We start from the raw sequence: 16,984 nt of genomic DNA on the forward strand, positions 1-16,984 counted from the left end.
GTTGGTAAAAATCACGTAATTGTGACCTTGCTTGCATTTGAAACAAATCCCACAAGTTCCCCTTGCCCTTCTGGGTCCACTGTGATTTGATGAGTCTTCACAGACCCTTAGTATGATGACGTTAGAAGTTTTAAAAACACTGCTGGGCCTAATTATAACCTCACAGTAGCACAGTTCTAACAAAGTATTTGAAAATGGATTTGAGTTTCATTCAAAACTATGACATCAGCATGATAAACAATATAAAATATTTTCCATAACTTCTCTTATGGATTTTAAAGTGCAGAATCAGGTGACAGACTGTGAAAGAGGACCTAAATGCAGGATACAGGAAATTACTGTGAAAGTCCAGATTCCAAAGCTTTAATCCAAAAAGTCAAGGTCATTTGCTGATGTGTTGATGAGACAGCAAAGCAAATCATTCTGGCAAAGGGCAAGCAAAATGTCAAATCCGAAACTACTTCAAAAAGTCATAAATGGAAATGACTACGAGGACAGCAACAGGATTATGAGGCAAAAAATCACGAAAAAGACTGGAGGCACAGAGAACTGCTGGAAGGAAACTGCATTCATTCTTAGATTTTAGAGTTCTACTAAGTATTCAAGTTATATAAAAAATTATGTAATATGCTGTGTATATGCATATCAGCAACATGCTGTTACAGAGGTTTGCATTGTCCCCTCACAGCAAAATGGTTCTGGGCTTGAACATCCGTTCTCCCTCCAGCTGGTGATTTTTTTTTCTGTGTCCAAACACTTCCAAGTTAAGTTGAGGTGATTCTCAGGTGTCCACAAGTGCAGATGGAGACAGATAAACCAATGTATAACCCAATTTAGTGTGGAGCCAGGACACCAATGGATGGGTGAGGATGGGAAATCAATATTTCATTGATTTAATTGTAAATTCCACAGATGAGCAGCAGATTAAAACTCAGAACATCCTTCCAAACATGTGCTAACCTCCGCACCACTATGCCACCATAATGTGTGAGAACAGTAAACCTTTACTGCCCAGAGGCCTTTACAAATAAGATCCCCAAGGACAAACATAATGCAGGATGGTTTGTAGAATAAAATAAATTGCATTTGGACTTACCTATGATGAGGCCAGTGAATCCCTTTGCTGGGTCATACGGACACCTGTCTCTGCCTTCCTCAAAACCTGAGGAGAAGCTGAAACGCTCTGCATCCTTGTAAAAAAAAAAAAGATTGAGAACACATAATAAGTTGTTTCATTTCAATTCTTGTCACAATTTTACTTGACATAAAAAACCCAGGATCTCTTACGATATAAGCACAGAGCGGTCTGAAGGCGTTCGTTCCACAGACGTACAGGTGAGTCTCATTGTATCGCTGCAGAAAGCGGATGTGGTTGTAACACTCTGTCTGCAGAGAACACAGTAAAATGAAGTGATTTGTTTTTTGTTGTGTATCTGCTTGTTTTTCTCAGCGGCAATACATAATAATCAGTCAATAAATTTGTTTCCCGGGTGTTAAAAACAATAAAACATAAAAGAATAACCTTTCAAAGATAGGGAGGAAAAGCTTTAGAGAGCAGAGAAGGAAGCATGCAAAATAAATCAAATACAATACAGATGACATTAATGCTATTACACAGCACAGGCAGTTCAAAAGGAAGTTACATAAACTCTCATTACATTATTGATAACAAAGAAAAAGCCATAAAGGAGGCAAACTGACAAAACTGGAAAAAAAGAAAGGCAAATATGCACTAGCTAAGCATGATGACAAGTCTGGTTGGTTTTTTAACAAATTTTAAACAGTGCTTGCAAGGAAGTGGTAAGAGTCACTCAGTAATATATTTAATGGTAATAGGTTCCATAAACAGGAAGCTCTTATTTTGAAGGTTTATGGGGATATGTTTTCTTTCATTAGATACAGATGATCTCTGTCACTGGTCATCATGAGAATCTATTGCCAACTTTTTTTTTTGAAATGTGACTGTTTTAAATGGAGTAGGTGCTAATCTGTCTATATTCAATAAAATTCACCAGCTAAGGCAGCCCAAACTGGAAAGCACACAGGTTCACCTTGCTAGTACCAGTTTGGATCCCATTTCCCCCCCAGAACTATCTTAATCCTTTGTGGCACAGATTCAACAAAGTTCTGGACACATTTCTGTGAGATTTTGGTCCATACTGACGAGATAGCATCACACAGCCACTGCAGATTTTTTGCTGCACATCCATGATGTGAATCTCCAGTTCCACCACATCCCAAATGTGCTCTATTGGATTGAGACTGTTACGGCCAGTTTGAGCACACTGAACTCATCGTCCTGTTCAAGGAACCAGTATGAGATAATTAGAGCTTTGTCACATGCCATTTCATGGCTGGATGCAACCATCAGAAGGTGGATATCATGTGGTCATACAGGGATGGACATGGTCAGCAACAATAGTCAGATACGCTCTGGCATTTAAACAATGGCTGATGAGTCACGATTTCTGCTGCGACATTCAAACGTAGCTCTTCAGACCAGGTAACATTCTTCCAATCTTCTATTCTGAATTCTAGCCTCAGTTTCCTGTTCTTAGTTGACAGGAATGGGACCCGCTGTGGTCTTCTGATCCTCTCCTGCATACCTTGTTTGTAACAAGCTGTTATTCTTTGAGATGGTTTTGCCAAAAAAAGAAAATCCCAGTCAATCAGAAGTTTCCGACCTTTCTAGTGACATCTTGTTTTTTGTTTGCTCTACAACAAATAAAAGATGGAGAAAACCTCTACTTAATGTATATAGTCTAATTTATAAAAATAATGAATGAATGAGTGCCATTTATTTTAAATCCTCAACCTCCAGTTTAGTGTCTCAGGGTTTCAGGGAAACGAAATTACAAAACAACTGGAAGTATTGAATGTTTCGTTGCTGTCACAAGCATCACAAAATGGAGCAGTTGCACTTGTGCTCTCCAATATTAACCTAATAAATAAAGATGGGAGATTTTTCCGAGAAGAAAACAAAGCTGCAGCCTTTTACCTGATTGTCTCTGCCTTTGTTTAGGCACTGCTTCTTCTGTTCAGGGGAAGCATCCCAATCAATCTGCAAACAATGGGAGGGTAATAAGGATGACTCCGTAAGCTAAATAAATAAAGAGAGGCAAACAGATAAATAAAAAGCCCTATAGATAGAAAAGAAAGTAACAGATAGAGAGAAGAAAGTATGTGTGTGTATGTGTGTGATAAACAGGGGGAGGAAAAGAGAAGGACAGCAGACTTAATTTTCTGGCTGCGTCACTAAGTTCTGACTCACTTCAGTAACCCTTGAATAAATGCCTGGTGCATTTAATCCGATAGCCATAAAATTGGTGGAACACAATGGGATTTGCTCAATCTCAAAAAGGCTATTATTAGTTTCTCCTCCTTCGAATGGGAGAAAAACTCGTGAAATGGGCTTTTCTGTCTTAACATCAGCAATTATGTGTTTCTCAGCAACTTGGCACTCACTGTGAGGTTTGCAGGTGTGGAGATGCTGGATGTGTTGAGAGCGTAGAGTGCTCCTCTGCCTCCCACATACAGCAGCCTGGCCTCCTCCTCCAACAGCAGGGTGCTGTAGTTTCGGGAAGAGCCGATGAAACGGGTGCTGCCCAGCAGACCTGCAAATATATGACACGAGACATGTGAAGGTTTCTTTGTGTAAAGACCGAGACTAACATGTCTTATTGTGTCAGGGAAGCAATATATCTGGGTGTAACTGACAATGATGCATATCGTCAGAATTTTTTGATTAGCAAAAAACAACAGATTTGTTCTGGTTATTTAAACTATAAATAGAGTCTCCTTTGAATTTCCAAATTACATCACTATCTTGTAAGCTAGAGCAGTTTTATACGTTGACCAATTGGCAAACTCCAAGGCTAAAAAAAAAGAGCAAGTGCCAACACTTGCAGTTCCTCTAATGGCCACATGAGGCTGGTTCCAACTGTATAGGGTGTTGATTTTTTATTTATTTTTCTATATCTCACCTGTTTCAACTTTTTTAAGGCTGACATTTAGTGGTGTGACTATTTTGATTGACAAGTGTGCTCACATAGAAAGCTGTAGCCGGCTGCCTGCGAGGCATCGCCTCCACTAATTCCACTTGCCAAACTGGACCTCTCAAACATGTATACACAGTGGTGGATTTTAAAGGAATTCTCTGACTAAATGAATGGCTCTCTGTGTGGTACAGCCTGTACAAGACGTCTGTGAACCAGCTGTAGTGATTAAAATTGTTATTATATTCCTATGCAAGCATTGTGTTATTAGCTGATAGCTAATATGTGCTCCTTTAGCTCTTCTGAGCCATTTGATTTGGCGTTTCAACACTCTGCCTACATATAGTTAGCTTCACCCAGACTTTTGTTTTAAAGGTTTTCTGCCAGAAAGACTTTGTAAAACATTGTTAACATAGTTGAAGTTTTATTTTTAACCCAAACCTAACCTTTTAATAAAGATTAGTATGTGGTTTGTTGCCTAAACCTAGCCAAACTGTGACGGTTACATGGTACGGTTGTATCAGGAACTGGCATAAAATCATTTCCAAATGAAACATGCGGATTATCAAGAATAAGATTTCCACACCCAATCAGTCAGGTTCTGGGTTAACAAAGACCACCTCTGGTGCTTTTGTCCAACAGGGTTCCAATGGAAACAAAAGGTTAATGCAGGAGTGTGAAGGTGAGAGTACGGACTTTAAATGTACAGAATATGATTGGTAAAAGGAGAGAGCTAGCTGATGTGATAGAGAGAAGGAAGGTAGATATATTTTGAGACCAGATGGCAGGGAAGTGATGCCAGGAGTATTGGAGGTGGATTTAAAATGTTCTACCATGGTGTAGATAGGAGGAGAAATGGAGTAGGAATAATCTTCAAGGAAGATTCAAGGAGTATGCAAACAGTGTTGTGAAATTGAAGAGAGTATCAGAATTGTGAGTTTAAATCAAACAGACAGAAATCAAAGGGGTAATATTGAGTGTTATCAGTGCGTGTGCTCCATAAGTTGGATGATGTTGGATTTACTAGACAAGGAATGATTAATATGGAGCTGCCAGGCAGCAGCAGAAGAGGAAGATCACAAAAAAAAAATCATGAATGTAGTGAAGGATGGCATGCAAAAGGTTGGTGGGATAGAGGTGGATTGCTAGGGTGGGATGGAGGCACATGATCCATTGTGGCAACCCCTAAAATGACCAGCTGTAAGAAGAAAAATTGGCTTTAAAAAACCCACAAGATCACAGCTTCATATCTCTGCTTACAAAGCACAAGAATAGCTTGACTTTACACTCACTGGGAAATGAATGGAGTCTACACACCCCAAATGAACATGCTCAGTGTGTGTGACTGAGCGTGTGAGGGTGAGACCCAACTACAGATCTGGGAGATGGGGAGGGAGTCGCTGGAGTGATTGCTAAGAGGACTATAGAGACAGAACGTAGGGATGGGGGCACAGTGGAGGCAAAATTTTAGGGCATTCAGCAGGAATCGTGCCCCAGTACTGCCAAATCGCATCAGCGGTAATGCCATAGCATCAACATCATCCCTGCTGTGTGTGTGTGAACAAGTGTGATGTGTGAGAGATTTTTATAGTAAGTGGGCTAAATTACTGTCACTGAAGTCCATGAAAAGTACATGTTAACAAGATAAACATGGCGGATGGCTTTTTGGCTTTTGATCTTCTGCCACTGGAGCAGACAGAGAGGTTGAAAAATTATTGGCCTGGTGCACTAAACTAAATATTTGAACACACCCCAATGTAGCACCTCAGAAATTAGGGCAGGTTGCGTCGCTGCTATGAGACAGCGAAAAGGAGGACATTGTTTTTTTTTCTTCCTGTGGGCATGAAAGATCTCCTTCAGTGCAGAAGTAGGTTTACAGAGCTTTGGTTTGCTCTAAAAGTGAGTGATAAATGTCTGATTAAGAAAATCTGACATTAAGAAGAATAAAAACCCTGCATGCGGAAAGAACAGCTGTCTTCAGAGAACAACAGAAGAGATGAAGGTATCAAGAGTGTTGCACTGAGGAATATGAGTCTGCACAGTGCAGATGGGCACATTAATCTCCACACATCCTCTCTGCCTCCCTCTCCTTCATCTCGCTCTGTTGTGAAATAACAGCAACATGTCTCAGCTCCCGGTAAAAAGATAAGCTATATTAGTCCTCAACCAATCAATTAAGCACAATGTGAGGACCTGCACGCTTGTTGCGGTTAATTCATTCTGATGTTCATAGTTCCTTTAAAGAAATGGAAATGGTTCATTGCTGCTGAGGGAGGCCATGGGATCACAGAGTAACTGCGAAAAGTATATAGATGATTAGCAGGCAATGGAAGCTTAAGTATTATATTATCTTATATACCACGGTTCATAAATGTTATATATTCAAGTAGTTCAGGGTCAGTATCAGTTCATAGTCACTTCAACATCAAATTAGGTTAATATGATGCAATTATACGTCATAAAATGCCTGACTGTGATAAATTGTCAAATCATGTCATTTAAATCAACAAGAATTGATTCAATATGAGCGTATAACTAAAAAGGATATAAATTGCATCATTATTTTCAGAGGCTGAATGATAATCCCTTTAACGTTATAGCTTTGAACACAAAACACAGTGCCGGCATTTAACATTTTACAGATTTCCATGATAAAATGTCCAACTTAAAATGTAGGAAAAACAAACCTGTTTACAGCCTGTTACAAATAAAGTATTTTTTTTAGTAGTACTGTAGTAGTAATCTCTCTATTCATGACAACTCTGCAGGATTTGCAGCTCAAGAACCCAAATGTAAACTCAGAGTAACTATCATCAGAGTAAAGAAAAACCAGTTTTCAAAGAGGTATACTACAAACTAAGTTCAACATAGCCAGCTTTTTTGCATTAGCTGGCTTGACAAAGCCCTAAAACCCCATTTGAGATGACTGGTATCACTGTTGCCTCACAACAAGAAGTGCTGAGTTCAATTTCACCATCAGCCCAGGGTCTTTCTCTGTGGAGTTTGAATGTTCTCCCCATGTTTGCATGGCTTCTCTCTGGGTACTCCGGCTTCCTCCCACAGTCCAAAGATGTGCAGTTAGTGAGGTTAGGTTAACTGGTAACTCTAAATTGCCCATAGGTGTGAATGTGAGTGTGAATGGTTGCCTGTCTCTATGTCTTAGCCCTGCGACAGACTGGCGACCGGTCCAGGGTGTACCCTGCCTCTCACCCTAAGACAACTGGGATAGGCTCCAGCTCCCCTGTGACCAAATGGAGCTATAATCCATCAAGCAGGGCCTTCTGCTAAAGACTCAGTGAGCTCTCAATGCTACTGTTTATTTCTTAGATGAGGGCGGCTGCAGATTAAGGCTCTGAAATTTAGTTCTGCAAGTCTCCTTTATTAAAGAGTAACGTTTAATATCTGACTGTATCCAACTTAAAGATTAGACTTTAAATTGGATACACTTAAACATTAAATGTTACTGTCCAGTAAAAGAGACTTGGAAATCGATTTATTTTGTCAGCAGATCAAAGTGAAATTAATTTTATTGATTAAACAGGTGTTTGTCTTGGTGTGTGCTCTGTGTTTAAGCAGCTGCAGTTCCAGCAGTGTAAAAGTGACTTAGCAGCAGATGAGGTTTATTAACATTTCTGCGTCACTAGATTAATACAGTCCCATTTCCATGACAGTGCAATCCACAGTTTGTTCTTCATTCAGTGGTTTTAGTTAGGTACAGCTTAAAACTTGCAAAACATATTTGCCCAGAAGACAACGTGAAAACAATTAAGTCAAACCAAACACAAGACAGAAGATGGAAACGGTTCACTGCTGCTGAGGAAGGCCATAGGACAAGAAAGAAGACAACCAGCTATCAAAATAAAACAGGAAATCACAGAGTAACAATCTGTTGTATAAAGTAGAGTAGAGAAACGATTTATATGAATCAGTCCATTTACACATGGGGAAAAAATCACTAAAGAAAATGCACGACTCTAAAAGTGAATTACACATGCATTTTGCTAGCCAAGCAGGTTAGCCAACATAAGACAATCCACAGAAATGTTCCTGTATTTGTCAATGGAAAATCTACCTATGTAAGCAGTTTTTAAGATGTTAATAAACATATCAGTGAGATCCTACAGGTACAAACACTCTGAGACAAAAATGGCAAGTTTTTGTTGACGGGTAGGTTCAACTTTGTCAAGAACTCAAGAACTGTCAGAGCAGTTAAAAAAAACTGTCCCAGCTGAAACTGAAGTCCATGTTTATGTCATGCATAAACATGGACTCCAGTACATATACTCTCCCAGGCTGTGACTCATCTCCACTGTATCACACTACAGTATTAGTAATGCTTTTACTTCCCTAATTTACAATAACCATGATGATAATGAGGATGACAGCGAGTTTTCCAGCGTGTTTGATCTTGCATAATACAACATGATGAAAACTGGTTTGAGTTTCCCAACCATCACATGGAAGGCAATTTCTTCCCCACACAACTGTCTGCTTGCCTAACCATCACATGGACACACTGGGCGATGACAGCAGCTCTGCAGGAACCTATCGACTTCCTGGAAAACCAGAGACTGAGTCAGACAGCATCTTCTCTTTCTGCACAACCTTCCTTCTTATCAGCCTTTTTCTTTTTTTTTTTAACTGACAGTCAGACAACCACAGGGATGCTCTTACTGGTCAATAATTAGGTTATTATCATACCAGCTCCGTTATGGCTGTCAGGCTGATTATACGCATGAAGGCTGAGAAGATTGATGATGCACACACAGCTCCTGGTAGAGGAAATCCTTTAAAAAAAGTTTTAAAGCATTCATTCTTCCTTTTTTTTAAAGTTATGTTTAAAAAAAGACCAAATTTACTTTTAAAATATTTATTTTAAGCATAAATGTATAAATTAAAAAACTGTAATCCTCTGTAGCCACTGCTCTTCCAGTAATAGTGAATATTTCTAATTTTCTGTGAGGTAGTAGAAGACTGTTTTTAATGTCTATGTTAAGACACTGACAAGGAGTGTTGGAGTATGTTGGAGTGTAAGAAAGGTTTATAGAGTTCATGGTCTTGTTTAGACTTTGAGCATCTCTCTTAAAAGTGCATCCACACTGGAAGCAACATGGTGAGACCATAGAAAGTGCAACTTAAAGCGACTACAGTCAAATAACTACAAGCAGCAAAAGTGGGCCCGAGCATTTCTCAGCTTCCAGGTGAACGGCTGAAACAGCTAGCACTTGACATATGGACTGGGAGTAAATACATTGGATGGGTAACTAGGCAACCAGAGCCTGGAATGCAGCTGCAAAGAAATGTGCAATGACCTTAAAAGGTAATCTGAAAGGCATCAATTATCCAGGTGACTTCTGAGCAAGCTGCAATAAAACTAATCAAGGGCAATAAAATCTTTGATTCCATGGTGGAGAAGACAAGCTGATTTTGTACTATAAATGTACCCTTCTCAGTTTAACGAGAGCAGCTGACATTTGTTGCTGCACTAGCGCCTTAAGACTTACATAAATGAGTAGCCATAATACATAGTTTGTATGACAGCTACCTTAAATATTTAAATATTCAAACTTTACCTAAATCACATTACCTAAATTACTCATCACACTTAGCACATCAACCTCAGGAGCACCCCTGCAGGGGATTATTCAGCATTTTTTTGTCAGCAGTTTTGAAATCAAGATTGCACTTTGTCGGTTTGCATTGTTTTATGTAGTGTATAAAAGATGTCTGTGCAGTGTGAGCAATTTAGTATTTTGTGGAATATATAAAGTGTAATTTCCTAGGTGGGACAGAGAACTAATAAGATGCACTCAATCTTTTAACATTAACTGGACTCCAGGCACAGCTCTGTTTTTGTGCCGTGCACATTTTCAGAATGAGAGGATTTTACTTTTCAAAAGTCCTCCCACACATGCAGTTTTAATGAGACTTTACAGTTCAGTTTTTAAGTGTTACAAACAGGGAAGATTCTTTGAAATTCAATGCTTTTTTACTTTTTTCATTTTGATAATTCTTGTATGAGCTTTTACCGTTAAAGGCTTTTTGATGCTTTATTACCTGCTTACATACTAACTTAAAAAAACATATTCTTTGTTTTTCTCTGTGTAAATAACTCAAAATCGTAGTCAGATCTTCCAACCTCTTTTTTTATCTCTCACTAAACGGGAGAGCTAAACAAGTATGTTAATTATGATAGGTGCTGAAAACAGCTGAAATTTGATCATTTCGTTCCAGTAATTGGACTGCCTCATAGTTTATGTAAGATTTAAGTGATCGCATTCCTGCTTTCATTTCCTGCACCCTCAAACCTGTTTTTAGTGACTGCTATGAGGGCAAGAGCAGTAACTAAAAGTTTTAATAAATTGAGAATGATCCGTTTTTTGTTTCCAGAGTTCATTTCCATGAACTCAACTTTCCACGAACTTTATCAGCAACTATTGCAAAGCTACTGTAGCTATCAATGAAAGCCACGTGACTGTGTACCTCTTTTTTTTTTTTAAATCTTTTTTCAGCCTGTCAACTTTAGATTTGAGTGAGCAATGAGCATGTCATCCAACACAGGCAAAGGTCAGGACACGCCAGGAGGGGATTCATCTGAAGGGTAGATGAGGGCACTTTGGTAGGAAGGGCCAGGATTCACCCAGTAGGGTGTACACTCCACTGCACATGCAAATAATCTAAATATAATCTAAAAGAAATTGGGAACATCAGAAAACAAACTCATACATGAGATACATTCAAGAAGAAAGTGTGATAAAGAAAGAAACACAGTCACGCGCATTAAAAAATGCATGACATTAACAATTTCCTCCTCACGAGAACACTGCGTACTCTCCGAGATCATTTTTAAAGTAAGAGTTATGCAAACACAAAATCTCAACCCAAGGCAATGTAAAGAGCCCGCTACTCGTGACTCATCCAAGTAAGCAAAAGCCTTGGTTTCTATCTTATAAAAATAGTGACTGTATGATATAACAAGCACAGGGCTGATGAGAAGGACTGTGGTGACACAAAATGTCCCTGGGCTCAAGGCAGCAGAGGTAGAGTGACCTTGGTCTCAGATCTGGTATGACGCGAGCGGTTGCTATTTCATACCACTTGATCTTGAGTCCGAGGTATGAAAGAGAAACTTTTTCTTTAGTCTGAATCACAGAAATGAAAAATCAATTGGCAGCAATTACAGGAGTGCTCTAAACCCTATACTGACCCTTGATGTAGCTCCTCAGTTTATCTACTGTTTGAGCTTCTTAAGCTAGATTTATTCTAGCAAACAAAATTTGAGCACCAGGTGAGCTGGGCTTTAGTCAAAGCCTAAGCATGTCTCTCAATTGACCATATTAGGGATATCTAACCACTTACGTCCACTGACATCATTCAGACCCAAGAGTAGCAAAATACTTTCCCAAGACAAGAGTTGGGACCTCTTTGCTCACAGTGGTAACTTGTACGTACACTTATTGCAATTATTGAAAGTTAAAGTGTTTACTATGCGCATCCACCATTGTAACAGTACACACACTAACTGGCCATTTCATTAGGTTTGTTCAACTGACTTCTAACAAAAATTTCTCATGGCAGGAACTCTTTGCAATTAGGCATGCAGACTTCTTGTTCTTCTTTCAGCTACTGCCTTTGGGGGTTGGCACAGCAAATCATCTGCTTCTTTCTCACCCTGTCATGTTTGATTTGGCCAAGTTCTTTTGAGCAGGACACCCTCCATGACACAACCCTCCCCATTAATCTGGGCTTGGGACCCAGCCATGGGTCCACAGTTTTCAGGCCCCTCTTCTGTTGAACCAGCTTCCAGTTTGGATTCGGGAGACAGACACTATCTCTACTTTCAAGATTAGGCTTAAAACTTTCCTTTTTGCTAAAGCATATAGTTAGGGCTGGACCAGGTGACTCTGAATCCTCCCTTAGTTATTCTGCAACAGACGTAGGCTGCCGGGGGACTCCCATGATGCATTGAGTTTTTCCTTTCCAGTTACCTTTCTCACTCACTATGTGTTAATAGACCTCTCTGCACTGAATCATACCTGTTATTAATCTCTGTCTCTCTTCCACAGCATGTCTTTATCCTGTCTTCCTTCTCTCACCCCAACTGGTCGCAGCAGATGGCCACCCCTCCCTGAGCCTGGTTCTGCCGGAGGTTTCTTCCTGTTAAAAGGAAGTTTTTCCTTCCCACTGTCGCCAAAGTGCTTGCTCATAGGGGGTTATATGACTGTTGGGTTTTCTCTGAATCTATTATTATATGATCTACTGTAGAATATAAAGTGCCTTGAGGCGACTGTTGTTGTGATTTGGCGCTATATCAATAAAATTGAATTGAATTGAATTGAATTGAATTGGTGGGGGGGCAGCACGGTGGCACGGTGGTTAGCACTGTTGCCGCACAGCAAGAAGGTCCTGAGTTCAATTCCACCATCAGGTCTTTCTGTGTGGAGTTTGCATGTTCTCCCCGTGTTTGCGTGGGTTCCCTCCGGGTACTCCGGCTTCCTCCCACCGTCCAAAGACATGCAGCTTGTGGGGATAGGTTAATTGGATAATACAAATTGTCACTAGGTGTGAATGTCCGAATGAGTGTGAGAGCGAATGGTTGTTTGTCCCTGTGTGTTGGCCCTGCGACAGACTGGCGACCTGTCCAGGGTGTACCCCGCCTCTCGCCCTATGACAGCTGGGATAGGCTCCAGCGCCCCCCGCGACCCTGAAAAGGATAAGCGGAAGCGAATGGATGGATGGATGGATGAATGGGTGGGCCACAGTGGCTTGTGGAATTAATAAGACATGGTTAAGATAACCTGCTTAAGTTCAAGCTGAGCATCAGAATAGGAAATAAAGACAATTTTGATTGCGGTATTGTTGCTGGTGTCAGACAGGCTGGCCTGAGTATTACAGAAACTGCTGATCTATTGGGATTTTCCTCCATCTCTAGGGCTTACAGAGCATAGTCCAAAAAAGAGAAAGTATCCAGTAAGTGTCAGCTCTCTGCAGAAAAATGTCTTACTGATGCCAGTTGTCAGAGGAGAATGGATGTCATTGAGCTGATAGGAAGGCAACAGTAACTCAAATGCTGTAACCACTCATTAGAACCAGGTAAGCAGAAGAGCATCTGTGAACGCACAACATGTGAAGCAAGTCCACTTCTTTATGCCTAGTTTACTCATCTTCTGATCACTGCTTCCAACAGGATAATCTGTCATACCACAAAACTCAAATCATCTCATACTGGTTTCATGAAAATATTTTCTTAGTGGTTCTAGTGTATATTAGTTTACACATTCAACTAACAAGAAAAAATATCCCCAGCTTGATTGCATGAGGAGTCACAAATTCCTTGTTTGTTCCTTCAGGAACACCATCTGGTATCAAAATGTGTATATTTTTAATTTTAGTTAAATTTTCTGCCTCCCAAAAGCACTCCTTAGAAGAAGCAACATATTCTATATTACATTTGATTTGTTCTCAATGTAGAAATATAGATTAATGTAGTTTTCGATATTGAAAAATAAAAATCAAAAAATCATTATCACTAAGAGGATTGCTATGAATATCTATTTAGCAACACACACAGATGTCAACCTGCTGTTCCATGAAGCTGGCCATTATTTTATATCCGTAGACACACACAGAGAAACACACACACACATACAGAGAGACACACAATGTACCTCGTGCTTTGCTGCAAAATCAATGGGGAAATTCAACAGAGCACTGAGGTGTGCCAGAAACCTCTTAGCCTGCTGGCTGGTTTCTATTTACTGTTCATTTACTGTGTTTGAGTGTGTGTGTGTTTGCACATCAGTTCTTCTGACTCTTCAGAGTACACAGGTTTGATGAGGGGAAGAGGTCAAAATGCTCCTCAGAAACATCTGTCAGTGGTTACACAAACACACACATACTCTTCACGCTTATTTCACACATCATCTGCCTCCTGAAAAAGAGTAAAGACAACTCTATCAGTGACTCAGAAGATCTGAGGAGTGTGCGTTGTGTGTTTGCCAGAATGAGCGCGTTTTCGGCAGTTGAGCCATCACAGGTGGCGTAGCCAGATTGTGCGCAGACACACTTGTAATCCACCATGTGGGGTCCTGGATGATAGTAAATCCACTGTATGTTTGTATGCGTGTCTGTCACAGTCTGAGTGTGTGACTTCCTCTGTGACTCACCGATCGCTGCACCCACTGTGGCGAGCATGTGACAAACAAAAACGCACACGTGCTCACAGAAAATTTGGGAACAAAGGCTTGAAGGAAAGCCTGACTTGATTTCTTTGGACACTGTCAGCAGTGTCAGTTTCTTTCAACTCTATCCACATTATATAAGCAACTCTTTACTTCTTTACCACGGTCAAGAGTCAGCTACATGACTGTGTGTTATGTAAGCAATTATGCACAGAAGACCTTGTGCAAGAATAAAGGCAAAGGTTAAAAAAACAAAAAGTGAAGTATGTCGGCGTGTCATCTGCTGACTCCATTATTTTCTATATTATGATGTTTACCATAGGAAATTATTACAGGCAAATACAGAAGCTGTGCACAAACTGAAATATGCAATTTTAAAGTGTTTATTTAGTTTAAAAGACAATTAGCAGGTCTGTAAACTGCAGAATATACAATACCATCGAATCAAGATAATATTTTACCCATTCAGCCTGTTATTTCTTGGTGAGATGGGGGTGGTATTTTTTATTTTTTTGTTCCAACCATCTGCTAGTAGTTGACACTGTTGCTTTACCGACATAATTTTCAGTTTACTCAGAAACGATCGACTTGTTTATAACATGCTTGTTGACACCTTTTTGTTTCTACTTCTCTCATGGAAGAAGTTTGCCTTCAGGGATTTGACCGACAAAGTTGATGCAGGAAGTAGTTTGTGGTAGATGCATGGGTTGGACACATGACTTTTATCCAGGAGACTGGACATCCAGGAGATCTTGTGCTTAAGAAAATTTTTCGAGACTTAGCTGACCACTTATTTTCAGTTTTTATTTTCTTTTTCATTCTTAGCTGTCACTTGTAACAAGGCCACTTGGTTATGTTTAGAAAAGGTCAGACAAGGATTAGCAAAAGATCAGACATTCACGGATGGACACAGACCATTTTGCAAAGTTGAACACTTGTTGCTACCAAAGGGCAACCCCTAAAGCTTAAAAATGAAGTCAGCACAGATGTGACAGTACCTACAGGGCCTCTAGATGCCATATGATACATGTTTCAAAAGGGGCTCTATCTCCATACAAGGTCAAAATGTTCAAAACCACTTAAAAGCATGTTATTTTCCTCTTCTGATAGTAATAACTCAGCTACCAGGATAACGGTCTGTACTGTGTGGCTCAAAAAATCCAAGAAGAAGAGAAATTATTATATTTCTAAAGTCTGTTACTTAATACTAATTAGCTGGTATGTGTGTCTGTGGATCACACCTGTATGAATGTATTGATGCTAATATAAGTGAGCACTCTTCTTTCATCCGTAACTTCTGAACACTAAAGCTTAAAAATAAGAAGTCCCAAATCAGTGGGTGAGGTCATGTCACATGATTTATTATCTTGTGTTTTTGTCCACTTGTGCAGTTTCAGAATGGCTAAAAAGTTGGTTAAAAGATTAAGAAAACAACAGCGGAGCTTGCTTTAAAAAAAAGCATGAATGGGAAGCACAAACAATGGCTGCAGTGGGCAGTTTTCATTGTTTTTAACACTCTTTTTTACTATGTGGCAGCTAAAGAAAAACAGAAATAGAGCAAACTATAAACAAAATAAAAAAGAGCACCCGACACTGCCCTCAGGTTCAAGTGCACAGCTACAAGATGTGCACATGCATCTGTAAAATTTAGTACTGCACCTGCAGTTTCTTACCGCAAAAACAAGTTGGACATGGTTCATGATGTCCCTGGTCATAATTCTGACTTCTAAACACTGACAGAGAATTAACAGAAAAATAAAAGATAACAGATGTGCACACTTTCAAAGGGTCAGTATGCCCAGGTTTATTTTCTCTCATGGTTTTCTAGTGGTATTTAGCCATTTTATTTTTAATTGACTAAGATTTGAAGTACAAATCTCTCAGATTCTTCACAATTGCCTTTGCCTTCAGCTGAATAAAAGGTCAGTGGAGCTTCATACAAAAAGAAGCAAAATATGCAGCAGCAATTTATCTTTACAACAAGTGTCTGTCACTGTGACGAGCTGTCCTTGATATGCTGAATAATCCACACTGTTCACTGTCAGCAGCTTTTATTGGGACCAATTCCTTACAGGAGGAAGATCCAGTTCACAGTACTCTCTCCATCTGGTGTTTTTTCTACACCATATGGGTAGTGTGAATTGTGAAGTGCAGGAAAATTAGTATTTTTTTTAAACACAGCTGCTCATTAAATTGTGGCACATCACACTCCAGCCAATGGATTCTGTCAGTATGTTGACAGGTTTCCACTTACGCATGTCAAATCAAATTTGTTTATGTTTTAGTAATAACAATATTGTTTATGATGGTAATTACTTGTCAGAGCAAACTATTATGTGAATAAGAAAATCCATAGGACAAAGTGTAATTCATGCTGTAATAACTATTATTTATGTGCAATCCAAGACTGTAAAGTGAAGATTAGGCATAAGAAACAAAAACTGCATTTCCTCTAGTGTCTGTGAAGGTTCTCAGTCATCCAGGTCATTGTAGTCAGCTTGGAAAGAAAAGCGTCTGGACTTCTTTAAGTTGCTTGAAGACGTTTCACCTCTCATCCAAGAAGCTTCTTCAGTTCTAAGGTCAAATGGTGGAGAGGCCAAGATTTAAGTCCTAGGGGAGTGTCCCCCAAGAGGGTCATGAACTCCCTGATGATCCTCTACCTAATCACACGAGCCAAGGTATGAAAACGGGTGTAGGTCACAATCAGCCAAGGTTTCGGGTGAAACCTAGCCACACCCTATCATGTGATTTACTGAGGTCAAATGGCCCAGGATGTGAGTGGGCGTTAAGGCGTCTGGGAAAGGATCT

At 39.8% G+C, this 16,984-nt stretch overlaps 1 protein-coding gene across 1 annotated transcript in view; it reads right to left on the bottom strand.

The window, feature by feature from the left end:
* Nucleotides 1–16,984, bottom strand: part of sema4gb (sema domain, immunoglobulin domain (Ig), transmembrane domain (TM) and short cytoplasmic domain, (semaphorin) 4Gb) — a 56,435-nt gene that overhangs the window by 22,517 nt on the left and 16,934 nt on the right. Inside the window, exons 3-6 of the mRNA XM_026178181.2 lie at nt 3,466–3,614; nt 2,999–3,061; nt 1,288–1,386; nt 1,097–1,190 (exon numbers count right to left, since the gene is read on the bottom strand). Coding sequence (XP_026033966.2) covers nt 1,097–1,190; nt 1,288–1,386; nt 2,999–3,061; nt 3,466–3,614 — 405 coding nt within the window. The remainder of the gene's footprint in view (nt 1–1,096; nt 1,191–1,287; nt 1,387–2,998; nt 3,062–3,465; nt 3,615–16,984) is intronic.

Source organism: Astatotilapia calliptera, chromosome 8 (genome assembly GCF_964374335.1).
Source record: "Astatotilapia calliptera chromosome 8, fAstCal68.1, whole genome shotgun sequence".
Lineage (NCBI taxonomy): Eukaryota > Metazoa > Chordata > Actinopteri > Cichliformes > Cichlidae > Astatotilapia > Astatotilapia calliptera.